The 13645-nt window shown below is 51.6% G+C and overlaps 1 protein-coding gene across 1 annotated transcript in view; it reads right to left on the bottom strand.

Moving 5' to 3' along the window:
- Positions 1–6661: 6661 nt before the first annotated feature.
- The window catches only part of KIF9 (kinesin family member 9), a 16925-nt gene continuing 9941 nt past the window's right edge, over positions 6662–13645 (bottom strand). Inside the window, exons 16-20 of the mRNA XM_072327640.1 lie at positions 11565–11773; positions 10672–10851; positions 9245–9360; positions 7519–7623; positions 6662–6918 (exon numbers count right to left, since the gene is read on the bottom strand). Of these exons, the coding sequence (XP_072183741.1) occupies positions 6811–6918; positions 7519–7623; positions 9245–9360; positions 10672–10851; positions 11565–11773 (718 nt within the window). The 3' untranslated portion in view covers positions 6662–6810. The remainder of the gene's footprint in view (positions 6919–7518; positions 7624–9244; positions 9361–10671; positions 10852–11564; positions 11774–13645) is intronic.

Raw genomic sequence — 13645 nt, 5'->3', positions numbered from 1 at the left:
CAGTGCAGCTGTAGGCATGGACCTGTCTCCTGCTCACATCCCTGCCTCCCCAGCCCTGCTCTTACTGTTTCCACGATGGTGTGACTCTGTGGTTTTGTACTGGTTTCTTTCTGTTTGGATGCTGCTGCACGGGGTCAGGGGCACGAACCGCTTTTCCTGTCCTGAAATATGAAAAACCCACTGAGAATTCAGCACGCCAGGTAGACAAGAAACCCATAAAACAAAGACGTGACGCAGATGAAAGAAGATCCCCCATGTCACCCAAAGAGGAGGAGGTCCAGGAGGGCAACAAAAGGGTGGGGAGGCAATGAGATAAGGTGTTGAGGGGCAAGCTTTGCTCTCAGCAACAAAAAGAGGGCACAAGCCCACAGCTTCACTTTAAAATGAGGCTCTATACAGTATGAGGGAGCACCTGTCCTTGAGAAGCCTTCTGCTCCCTGAGCAGGGAACAAGGGATTTGTTAGCAGTGTTTAGTTGGCGTCCTCATCAGCAGAACTAACTGGGATCTCTCTGTTAGATAATCCCTGCAGCAAAATCACCTCCTTGGCACGTTAGCGGGTAGTACAAGCTGCAATAAAAGGGAATGTTTTTCAGCATGCAGAGTGTTCTGCAGTTTTTGTTTTCTCAAAGTGATGCAATTAACTCTGAAAAAGTAAAGAGTGTCCCCAGGCAGTGAGTCTGTCCTCCAAGCACTCAGTCTGTCCTCCAAGCACTCAGTCTGTCCTCCAAGCACTCAGTCTGTCCATGCAGGGCTCCTATTTCCTGTGCCCACCTCTCCTACACCCACACGCGGCCATTCGCTGCCAGCCCTCAGGCAGGTTCATTGCCATGGCACAACTAGGAGCACGTTTTTTACCCCCAGCACTGAAGCTGAGCTCCTGTTGCACCTCTCACCAAAGCTCCAGCATGCCAGAAGGTAACAACCCTGAGATCCAAAGCTGCATCCCACCCAGAGAAGCAGCAAACACCTCAACACCCCAGTGCAAGCTGATAGAAATGCCCTCTGATTTCAATCAGATAATAGGAGAAACCAGTAGGAGCCAGTGAGAGAATGAACTGCTTTACCTGAATTAAAAGATGCTACATAGCAGGAAATAAACCGCAGTGTGTAAATCCTGCTGAAATGAAATCACTACATCACGCTCCTGAGCACCATCAGCACAAAACTCAACCCCAAAGCTGCAGCAAAGGAGGGTGAGGAACCCGAAAGCACACCGAGTTAAAAAGCAAATCGACTTCAAACTTCCACGCGCACTTACACTCACTGCTACCGGCTTCAATGTCGGCTGGCATCATGGAGTCAGCAGCGTGGGCACCATGCAGGGCTCAGCACTGACCGAACGGCTCCGCTGAGCAATGGGGGCTGTGTGCTAAAAGGGGAGGAAAAAACAAGAAGGAAAGGCGGCCCCTCCCCTAGAAGGCCAGTTCCTGGGGCAGCCCCACCAGCAGGGGCTTCTATCCCTGCTCCTCCTCCTCCTTCTCTTCCTCTTTCCCCCACTGGAGGGCTCACAGAAGCCAAGCAGGTATTTGCAGGCATCCAGATGCTGCTTCCCATGCGTGCACTTTAGTGTCAGGGAGCTGAGCAGGGTGAGTACATCCAACCCCAGCTGAAGTCATTATCTCCCTACCTAAACCATCCCATCCCCACCTGAGACCTCCTTTCTCCATCCCATCACACACACGGTGTCTTCTCATCAACCTTCAGATCCAGAGCAACAAAGCGACGTCTTCTGCTTACAAATGGGATCCAAAGGGTAGAAATCACATCTCTTGCCCTGTAGCCTACAATACTGCCATATATGAGACAAGCTTAAGTGGACATTCCAACTGGGAATCCTTACCACGTTTATTTCCTATGCCACTATGGATGAAGCTTAATCTTCTATGGCAAAACCCGCCCAGCAGGTTAAGCCAGCAGCAAAAGACACCTTTTGAAAGCCACTCTCCTGCCCTAAAGACACCAATGGCAGCAGCAGCAGGGTTGGAAATGGATGATCTTTGGGGTCCTTTCCAACCCAAGCCATTCTATGATTCCTTACCACCATTTGCAATCCCCGCCTCTGTCCGACACATGCACAAGGATGATATATTTAGCGCTCCACTAACATTCTCCAACACAGGACATGGCAGCGACGGTGACGTCACGTATTCATTTGAAGTGTGCTTTCCTTTGACCTGCTCCCTTCAGGCCTGTAGGCAGCCCTACAGACAGCACAGGGCCGCACCATGCGCCTTTTCAGCAGGTAAATCTGAACACTTAGAAAGCACTTCTCCATCAATAAGCTGGCTTTTCAGATGCACGCAGAACGTAGTAATTCACAAGCATGTCGCTTCTCTCCCACACCCAGACAGCAAAACCAAAGCTCCTCCCTTCACTACACTCAATTTTCCACCCCGTGAGGCCATAATGAGTCTCCTCCATAAAGGCAATGAAGGTGTAAACCCAAGCTCCAAACCGATCACATCCCAAAGTAGAATCACTGAATCATTAAGGTTGAAAAAGACCTCTGAGATCACCAGCTCCTCGCTGTGCCCACATCCCTCAGTGCCACATCCCCATGGTTCTGGAACACCCCCCCTCAGGGAAGGTGAACCCACCACCTCCCTGAGCATGTCACTGCATCACCATTCACTGTTCTTTCTGCCCACAAACAGCCAAAGGCCTGAGCGTCTACAACTGTGACATAGCAACAGCCACAAGAAAAGCCTGAGATTTCAGACTGCTTGGATTCATTTCAGGTACACTGATAAAACCGTGCAAACAACAAGCCCTGGCCTTGCCAAACCACCTGGACTAGTGTCCTCTGTCCCCAAGTGCCACCAGCTTCACAGCATCTACTTCCAGAGACTGAGGACAGCATCACCCCCAAGAGGAGCTGACTGGACGTTGGTGATGCCTACACCTGTAAGAGAGAGCAAAGCAAGAGATGGGTGACACCAGTGCAGTATGGGGACATGCTGCTGTGCTTCCTGCTTCCGAACACGAGGTGAGGACATCCACAGGACTCAGGATAACTCGCGTCACCCCACACGACAGCAGCCCCAAAGCTGTTAAGCAAATGGCTCTGGCTTCTCCAAAGCAACCCATAACTGCAATGCACGGGGATGGTTTGAGGTGAGCAAAGGTGTCCTAGAACCGACCTGCAGCACAATGATACCAAACCTCACGTGTCTCTCCAGCCCCTGGGGACAGCATTTGGTTCACTCTAAAGCTTGAAAACGCAGAACACCAAGAGCTAAACTTTGCTGCCTAATAGCAAAGCCACTTAAAAGCAACAGCCCCTCCCTGGGCTGCTAGGAACCAGGGAAGCTCACAATGACCACAACCGTGGTGCCCACCTCCTTCTTGTTTCTTGTCCCATGTCTTGGGAGAACCCCAAGAATCACGGCCAGCAAAATCCAACCCCAACCCAACATGAAACCTTCCGTCTCTCCCTAATTTTAGCCAACTCAAATCGCTCAGCCAAGCATTGCTTTCAGCCAGAACAGATCCAGAACAGCAGGGTGATGCTCACTGTGCTTCTTTTCCCCCCACCCCACAGTCACGCCTTGCTAGAACCCCAAGAACCAGAACCAGCAAATCCAACCCCAAACCAACACAAAATCCTCCACCTCTCCCCTCATTTTAGGGGATCCTAATGAGGGCATCGCTCAGCTGGGTGCAAACAGACCCTCAGCCACTCGAGCTGGGCAGGCACGTGGCTCGCAGCACTCTTTGCTCTGCTGTTTGCTCTGCTGTCCTTGCCCGACGTGCCATTCCCAGCTCTGCCTCCATCACACAGCAGCACGGGGTGCCTGTACTGAGTGCTCTCTTCCTTCCAGCCCGGAGCTGAGTGCCCGTCAGCACCGCTGCAAACACACATTTGAGCTCCCCGATCCTGCAGGGAGGAAGGCTAAAAATACACAAATATCGTTCAGAACCAACGAGAGAGGAAAATAAAAAGAGGGAAAAAAAAAAGGAGACGCCGCTACCAACTACTGAACCACTCCGTGGGACGCAGCAATAAAACCGTGACGTGGGGAGCTGCTCCCCGGTGGGGAATGCACAGACAACAAGGCAGCTCCCCTCCTCCTCCCTGAGCGTTTCGGTGACCTCTTCCTGCTGTCAGGAAATGGGCTGAAGGGACAAAAAGCGCAGAGCTCAGGCCCCGTTACACCCGCACACCGACCAGAAGGCCCTGCCGGAGGCCCAGGACACGTCCGCACCGCCCCGGCCTGCTCGGCCCAGGCCCCGCCGCGTGGCCCAGCCGCCCGCACCCCGCCAAGGCCGCGCCGTCCCCCCCGTCCCAACCGCCGTCCGCCGTCCCCTCCCTCCGTTCCGCCCCGCCGCCGCCGCGCGCTCCCTGCCCGGCCTCCCCCCCCCCCCGCCGGCGCCCGGCCGCGGCGCTCACGCAAGGCCGGGGATGCGCGGCCTACCGCCTCCCCGCGGGGCGAGATCCCCAGCAGGCCGCAGGCCGCGCTTACTCCGGGGTGGGGTGCTCCGGGTCGTAGAAGTCCCCCATGGTGGGGCGTGCGCCGTCGCGGGGTCGGGAGGGCAGCGCGGCCCCTCCCGCGGGCAGGGCCGGCCCGGGAGCCCCCTCTCCGCCCTCCGAGCCCGGTGGGGCTCGGCTCCGCGGCCGCCGCCTCACATCCTCCGTGGGGCCCCGCGCTGCAGCGGCCGCCGGCGGGGCCCCGCCATCCGCGCCGCGCCGTGCCCTGCCCGCCCGCCGAGCGCCGATCCGCCCCGGCCCGGCCCGGCTCCTCCCCGCCGCGACGTCCGCGCCGCCGCCGCCGCTCCCGCTCCCCCCCCGCTTCCGAACGGGATTGCGGAACGGCGCAGGGACCCGCCGGGACTGACGGGATCCGACCGGCCCGCTGGTACCACTGGGACAAGCGGGACCCACCGGGACAAACACCAACCACCCTCGGCAACCAAGACAGCCGGAACAACCGGGACCCAACGGGGCAACCGGGACCCAACAGGACAACCGGGACTCAACAGGGCAACCAGGACCCAACGGGACAACCAGGACCCAACAGGACAACCAGGACCCAACGGGACAACCGGGACCCAACAGGACAACCGGGACCCAATGGGGCAACTGGGATCCAACGGGGCAACTGGGACAGCCAGGACCTCACAAGGCAACCTGGACAATGAACATTCATTAGGACAGCTGGTACCTACTGGGTCAACCAGGACTCAGTGGGACAGCTTGCATCCATTGGGACTAAACGGGACAACCAGCACCTACCAGGATAACCTGGTACCAACCAAGACAACCAGAACCTACTGGGACAAATGTGACTATCAGGACCCAATGGGACAACTGAGACTCAGTGGAGCAACCAGCCTCCCTCTGGGGCTGCCAAGACAACCGGGACAACCAGTACCTAACAGGATAACCAGAGCCTTTGGGATCAATGAGACCCCCAGGATCAGCACTGGGACACCATGACTCCTGGGGTCACCAGGAACTCCAGGATCACCACTGAGATCAGTGGGAGCCCCTGGATCAGCTCTGAGACCCCAGGGGTTGGTATTGGGATCAACAGGACCCCTGGGACAACCACGCCACCGAGACAACCTGGATCACTGGGACCCACAGAATCACTTTGATCCATCACACCACAGGACACAGCACCCCTTGCACACGAACACCCCAAGATGGCTAAAAGCTGCTCTTGCCCCTTTCAAAGATGATGTTATTTCTCCTTGGGGGAGAGCTCATTTCCTTGGGAAATTCTGCCTGTGCTGAACTTCCAGCTGCTTTATAAGCCTCTGGAAATTGATTATTACAAAGAAAAGGCTGATGTACACACACTGTTATCACTAGCCCTTGGGCTGAGCAGGCGATATTACAGCAACAAAGTTAAACTGCGAGGAATTAAAGCCAAGCAAACAGCTTGGATTAATTAATTTTCCCAGTGTTTCAGGTGAAAATCCCTCCGGATGCTGTAATTCGTGGTGGATAGAGCAACCCACAAAGCTCCAGCAAGGAGCTGGTGGAAGGAAGAAGAGTTACAGTGATGGGTTGTGCGTCGCACTGCAAAGGGGGGGGGATGTCCCACATCCAGGTCATCCATGCAAACCACAGCAAGTTGGGGGGGAGAGGTTGCCCTTCCCAGCCACGGATCTATAAGGGATGTCCCTTGGAGGACTCAGCAGCCCTCAGTGTGCTCTGCTCAGTGCTGGAGGTGGCAGCAGCCTAGTGAAGCAGCACAGTGCTTTCCTATTGCTGGGCACCATGGATTGGATCGGAACTACCCTTGCTAGAGAGCAGTGGGCAAACAGTGCCCAGTTCTCCTGTCCTGGGCTGGGGAGGCTGCAGTAACTTAACACTGCTTGATCTAATGCTGGTGGAAATGCTTCCTTGCGTGCACCTATCTCCAGAGCAGGCTGCTAGAACCCTGCTGCTTCAGTCTGAGGGTTCTCACCCATTCCTCCTTGTCAGGAGAGCATGGAGGCAAGTCAGACGTGCCCTGATGCTCACACAGGTGGAGAATAAGGCTGGGAGGTTCTGTCCTCCAGGAGGAAGGAGGACAGGAGCAGCTCAAGGTGCCCATAACACCCCTCTGCCACCACACTGCACAGTGCAGGGACACCCATAAAAACAAGCAGTGCTGTTTCAACTCCCTGGTTTGCATCCTGTCGGAGCTCTGGGTTTGATTACCAGTAACTGTCGTTCCAGCTGCACAAAACCAACTTGTTTCTTTGCTACTGTCTTTTTTTGTTTGTTCCCCTTCTGTTTATTGTTGATAAACCAGTTGTGGAAATGAAGTGACATTGCTCATCCTCCTTGTGCTGAATGCCAGGCGAGCCCCAATCCGCTATGTGACATGTAGAAATGACAGGGCTTTATCCTTCCCTGCAGCTGTGATGTACCCGGGTTTCTTGTGCATTAGCTTGAGGGACGACATGGTTCTGTTGAATGTGTGCTGGCAACAGAAAACAAACAAACAAAAAAGAACCCAGTTATTTTCAGAACAGAAACCTCATCATGAAATGATTTTCCCTGCCAAAATAAACACCCTTTCCAACCTGGTTCCAAATAGGAACCGTGGAGATGGCAGCTCCGTGATCACAGCAGCATTGCCTTGATGGTGGAAAATGCCACTGAGCTTGAAGGAGGGTACAAGAAGCCCTTAGGGCTCAGCCTGGGAGCTTCTCCTCGCTGTGAGAACTGAGGTATCAGTTTTGTGATGTACGGATAGCAATAAAACGGTGAAGCCCTAATAATCTTTCTGAAGTCCCACTAAGCTCACAGCCTCAATGGTGATTTATAGTGAGCCTTTGGCAGCAGGGAAGAAATGGTGTAAAGTGCTGGGATTGTTTTTTAGCAATAGGACGGGACCTGTACATCAGCCAGTGGCAATGAACATCTCAAAGAGCTTCGCTGTGTTGGAGAACCCATCCAACGTGGTCCAAAGGGCTGTGGCCAAGCTGCGCCAGGCCCAGAAGCCCTGCAGCAAGGCACGGAGCTACTCTCACTACACACATTGGTGGTGTTACAGGGATCTGGGTCCAGCTGACATCACCTTTTGTTCAGTTTTCATTTTGGCCTTGTAGAATGAGACAGAATCCGGCCCAGAGGGCAGCATCTCCTCCTGCATCCGCTCGAACCTGTCCTGCTCATCTTCTTCCTGCCATCAGAAAGACAGAGCCATGTGAAAAGCGCACGCTGCGGCTGATCCCATTTGTTGCATTGAACGCTGGTTCTCAGAAGCCTCAAAGACATGAGCTGGAAGTGGTTGGTTTCTTAGAGCTACAGAATCATGGTATCAGCCGGTGCATGTGTTCGTGTTTAAGGAGTGCTCTGGCAGATTCTTTGATCACCTTTTGATCGTGAACAGCTTGCAGAAGGTAACAGTGATTTTCTGGCATAATAAAAGGTAAATGGCCAAACTGACTCAAACCGTGAGGAAAAGGTGCATGTCCTGATGTGAGCAATGGAGAATCAAACTGGAAAGGGGAAAAAAATGGTTGAAAGGGGGAAGGAAACCACTACAGGAATACCAGCACTGGCACTAACTGGGAACCTCAGTGACCTGCCCAGGGAAAGCAGAAAGAGAAACCAGCGCTGAACAGCATTCCAAGGGACATTGCTTAACCTCTGCGTGAAGATTTCTGCCTGTGACATCATTGACACAGCTGCAAAACATTGCTGAAAGGCACGTTTCATTCAGCTTTTGGGTTTTAATTGATGTGATGACAACAAATCCAGGGCTGGAAAGCATTAAGGGAGTTTCTATTGAGTACACTGAGTAACCCTGCTTAGTAAAAGTGACTGGTGAGTGACAGTGCAGTCAGTCTCCCCGCTGACCTCACTAGGCACACCACATTCATTCAAAGGGGTTTGGGTTGCCTTTTATTCCTTTGGAAGTTGCCTTTATTCCTTTGCATCTTTTTCAGGCTGGTATATCACAGCATTCTGTTTAAAAAGCAAACTTACACAGTTTTTCTTTACATAATGTTTGTTATTCATCATCTCAAGGGGACGACTTCAGTAGGATAGGAGGAAGCTGTCTATGATTAGCTTCAAAACTCTTATGTCCCATTTACAGTCCTTCCCAGCTGCCCACAGGTGCCCCCAGTCCTCCTGGGACACATGGACCTGTAACATGTCCAACACAGCTACCCAGAAGGGGTCTGCAGGGGTCAGGCAGTGATGGTGCAGACAGGGTGGGATGCACCCATTGCTCGTGTCAGAGTGGAAGCCCTGCCACCACATTCCTATTCAACAGCATTAAGATTTCAAGTGTGACATTTAACAAGGAAGGAATGGAGTAACTTCGGAGGAGAATAACGCAAAGAAGAAAGTCTGGTAAATAAAAGCTTAAGAGAAACGTCCGTTGTCATGAATGACAGATACCCCAAAGAGTTGGTTTCTAAGCAGAAGGCTGCCTAAGTACCAGTTGCCACAACATGCAACACAATAGTTTGGCTGTAAACATTACAGATCATACAGTCTGGAAACGAGCCTCCCCGCTACCCCTTGCACCTCTGGGCACTTTGCCTGGTTACTGATAGTCAGCAGATGACTGGGTGCTTCAATCACTCTGTCCTATTTTAGCCTCTTCGTGGCAAAGCTGACAGGAATGCGAGATGCACCTCCAGATAGCTGCACTCTGCATCATGTCAGATAGCATTTCAGTGCCATGCCAGGCAGAGCTGCCGTGCCCTCCTCCCACAGGCTTAGCTGTGCCCTCATTACCACACAACGTGGGGGTAGCAAGAAGAAGTAAAGCTGCCAGGAAAACTCACCAGGCACATAACTCTGTTTATGGGAATCATTCCAGGTCTGATGTTGCCACGTTGCTTCAGGGCATTCTGCACATATGTGGGGATGAGGAAGGACTCACTGTACCAGATCTCAAACTCTGCAAAGCAAAAGTGGGTTGTAATAAAACAGGGCTGTAGTGACTGGACACAAGGGTGAATGAGGCAGGACCTCAGTGCTACAAGCTTCTAAGTTTTAACCTGTTAGAACAAGTCGTTCATAAGCACGGGGCACTGTCAGCTGGCAAAGTTCTGCTGCTTGGGAGGTAGCAATGACCGTGGGGACAGTCCCTAAGAGAAGCAGGCCACCAGGTGGCAGTGCTCCTGCACCCAGCCGTCTCCCTCGAGCATCTTGGGAGCAGAGAGCTCTGCAATTTTGAGTGGTCAGGACATTTGAGGGTCAGATTTCAATCCCAAATGCTAAAGAAGCACAGTCGAATTCCATCCTATAATAGCCAGTGATAACACACAACAGGTGCTGCCATACAGTGGGCATGACACAGATATTTGGCTGAGTGGGTCCATGCCTGAGCTTTCAAACAACAGTCATCCGGAGCACCCCAAAAATGCCAAACCCAGGTCCAACAGCAATCGGTGGCAAACATAGTGTACAATTATTATTGGACCCTGTGCACCTCCTGAAACAAGCCACGTATTTCTTTCAGTGTGGGATTTACTGATGGATACAAGTTGTGCTCTGACAAGTTGGTAGGCAATGAAGTGTTGCTATATCCACAGCATCCAAATGTTTGGGACGCTGGCATTTGTACACCTACTGTTTTCTATCACAAGCATAAACCCAGGCATACAACAGGACCACCCTCTTGGTCCTGCAGACTCAAACTGAGCAGCCTGCAGTGATGCAGGCCACAGATTTGCCCAGATCATGCAAAGCAGAGATGTGACTCATCAGCACGAGGGCTGTGCTCAGTGTGAAGAACAGGCTAAAATGACTGAGCTCTGCTTCCTACTTGCAGTGCTGAGATGTGAGTAATGCTGATCTCCCAGGGGTACAGAGTGTAGCTCAGAGCCAAAGGCAGGTGTTGTTCCTTAGCCCATCATCCATATTAAAAGAAAAACTGAAGGTGGGATTCAGGGCCATCAGTGAGAGCGTTACTATTGGCTCTTATCCCATAGGAATGCATTTAGTGGCACGACCAGGGAGCAGTGTGTCTTTATCTGTGAGAGAGAATCTACAGAAATACAGTGGTATGTCAATAAATAAACATAGAATAGAATATAATCATCAAGAAAAAAACAGATCAGGAAGGTGATGAGAAAAAAACACAACAGAGAATGACAGGAGCTTGTTGTATATGCAACGAGTCTATGAAGTGCTTCAGTACTGAGATGTTCCTTAGCACTCCAGCTCTTCTGGATGCTGCTCAGAAGCTGCTCTGGTATCCCAATACCTGAGATGAGTTTGTTCCGGCACCGGTCCACCAGCTTCTGGCAGTACTGGATTTCTGCCTTCAGGTCCTGCCGTTCAGCATAGCTACATCTGTATTCTTCCTTCAGGTCCTTCAACTTCATGATGAGTAGAAACTCCTTCTCGTCAATGATGAGGCGTCCTTTCTCATCAACATACTCTCCTGGAGGGTGAGAAAAGGAAATTAAGGTTTCTCATGAGGGTGGAGAGGGACGAAGCACAGTAATGATGCTTTGAACCACACGGTAGCTACCCGGTTACACTGAGGTTAACCACACAACTGATACTTCCTTATACATGCTTTCTACAAAGACAGCAGAGTAGTAAGGAACCGACCCTATTTTTTCCTCCAGCACCTTGCAATTTGGGATTTTGACTCTCATAAGCCAGACACTGATCTAAATGAAATCAGACTGTAGGGCAATGAGGCACTGGCACAGCTACCCAAAGCAGCTGTGGATGAACCCATCCCTGGAAGTGCTCAAGGTCAGGTTGGATGGGGCCCTGAGCAGCCTGAGCTGGTGGGGACAACCAGCCCATGGCAGCGAGGTGGAACTAGATGGGCTTTAAGGTCTCTTCTAGCCCAATTGTATTGTAAATTCTATGATTACATGAGATGCAATAAATCTCTGCCGCAGTAAGGCCAAGCACGCTCCCCATGACTTTTGCACTGCATTGACCTGCATTTGTCAGCGAAGCACAGAGTAAGGAGTGCTCAGGACTCCAATGCAGAAGGAATAGGTGGCAAGCTACAAGGCCAGGTGCAGAACTAAGGGATAAAGGATGGGAAGCAGCAGTGAGCTGTAGTGATCCCACCACTGAAACCAGAAGCTCCTTCTCCTGTCAGGTTCTTACTGGTCATTCTCTATGACTTACCCTGCTGCAACCGCTCCTGCTTCTGAGCCTCCAGATCCTTTTTGATGTCCTCCATTTCCTGTTGGATGATGTTGATTCTCCGGGCTACCGTACTGCTTCTCTTCCTCCTGGCGAGGAGGATGCTTTTGTTCTCTTTAAAGATCCGGTTGATCTCACTTCCACACTCCTCCTTGAATTGCTCAAATGCCACTTCCCTGGATGGAGGGGAGCTGCAACAGAATTCAAAGAAGACATGTGGAGCTGTGGGGAGCTCAGTCTGTTCTGCCCTGCAGTGAGACCATGGGAGTGGCCATCGCTGAGGTTTGTGGATGGTATTTCAATGGGACCTTTGAGGACCCCACTGTGCCAGCTGCATCCTGGTACCATCTCTGTGCCAGCCTTCACGCTTCTGTCCCCCCCCCGCACACACACACACATAACTCCCTCAAGAGTTATTTCCATGGAAGCCACATTCCTCAGATGTCTCAGAATTGGTTCTTTCCTGGAAAGAGGATTTCTAATGGTTTGAATTTTCAGAAAAACAAAACAAAAAACAACGAATCCAGTTCCTCCCTGTTGTTGAACAGAAATGCTTTTGTTCTTTTCTTTCTGGATTCCCAGAACAGACTGGCCACGTCTGCCAAGCCAAGTCCTGAGCTGCATACAGTTGGCTACTCTACAGTGCTGCCTCCCGTGGCCTTTAAAGCTCAGCCTGTTTTGAAAGACTGAATTCAAAGTGGCATTTGCCAGTTGTGACTTTTCTCTGTAATTGCTTTGAGGCAGATGTGCCCCCGCAAAGAGCACCTTTTACTTCAACACAAAGCACATGCAGCAAAAGGAGAGCATCTCAAGAGACCTTTGGCACTGCAGGAGGAATACCACGCTCCAACATGCTGATGTTCTGCACTGCTGGTTGTTTGGGTCTGGTAGCAGAATGGAGCTTAAAGTCTTCACGTCCCACAGTCCAGACTTCTCAAAGCAAAACCAACCACCTCTTTCCACGGGTTGATCTCCTAATGGCATTTTCAAGCATTTCAATGGCTGCATGAGACTGCTTTCATGCCAGACTGCTGGCAAAGCACCACACAATGGCCACTGGGCAGACTGCTATAGCTCTGGCAGCTCAGCTCACTTGGGGTTGTGCCATATGCAGCTGGAGAAGCAGCCTTCCCTGTCAGCCACAGTTTTGAGAAGCATGCTAAAATGCATGCAGAGGATATAGAAGGACACAATAGAATCATAGAATGACCTAGGTTGAAAAGGACCGTAATGATCATCTAGTTTCAACTCCTCTGTTATGTGCAGGGTCACCAACCACCAGAACAGGCTGCCAGAGCCACATCCAGCCTGGTCTTGAGTGCATCCATGGAAAGGGCATCCACAACCTCCTTAGACAACCTGTTCCAATAACAAACACATTAAGGTGCTTCAGTAGCAAGATCTCCTGGGACAGCTTCACCCTGAGATGCTCTTCCCAGCTGCAGGAACAAGAAAAAAGCAGTAATGTGCAACAAGGGCAATGCAGATACTCCTAATAATTCAAAGCTGCATTGCTTCCTGGGAGCTCTTGGCAACAGCAGATGGATGGAGATGGGAAAGTGGTGCACAGGCTGGGTAGTGTGGGGTCCTGGCTGAGCTCCTGGGAGCTGAACAGCTGCATGCTGTTGAGCACATCCTCATGGAAAGGGTCTCTGTACCCTGTGCATATTTTACCCCATCAACAACATCAATTAAGAAATGCAAACCAGTGCTGCCCTCCTGTGCTATATTCCTGTTTTAGTGCAAGCAGATGATGGGAACACTGTTGTGTTTTTGGCAGTTCTCCACAATTCCGCCCTGATATGAAACTTCCTGCCATGACCTCATGCAGATATTGCCCTCTTTTCATGAGTGTCTGGAGTTTGGGTGGCTGATCATGAGGTCTTTCCACACTCTAATCAAAGGGTGAAAAGTACTGCGATTTTACATGGGGCCAACTGGGAATGTAATGAAATGGTATAGCTTGGCAGCAGAAGGTTAAACTTGCAGACATACTCCAGAATACCCAGAGAGAGGGGAAAAAAATCATGCCAGCATTTAAGTCAGGAATTGACTCTTGGTCA

The sequence above is a fragment of the Excalfactoria chinensis genome, chromosome 2 (genome assembly GCF_039878825.1).
Source record: "Excalfactoria chinensis isolate bCotChi1 chromosome 2, bCotChi1.hap2, whole genome shotgun sequence".
Taxonomy (NCBI): domain Eukaryota; kingdom Metazoa; phylum Chordata; class Aves; order Galliformes; family Phasianidae; genus Excalfactoria; species Excalfactoria chinensis.
The sequence above is the reverse complement of the archived record's forward strand: the minus strand, read 5'-3'. Positions and strand labels throughout refer to the sequence as shown.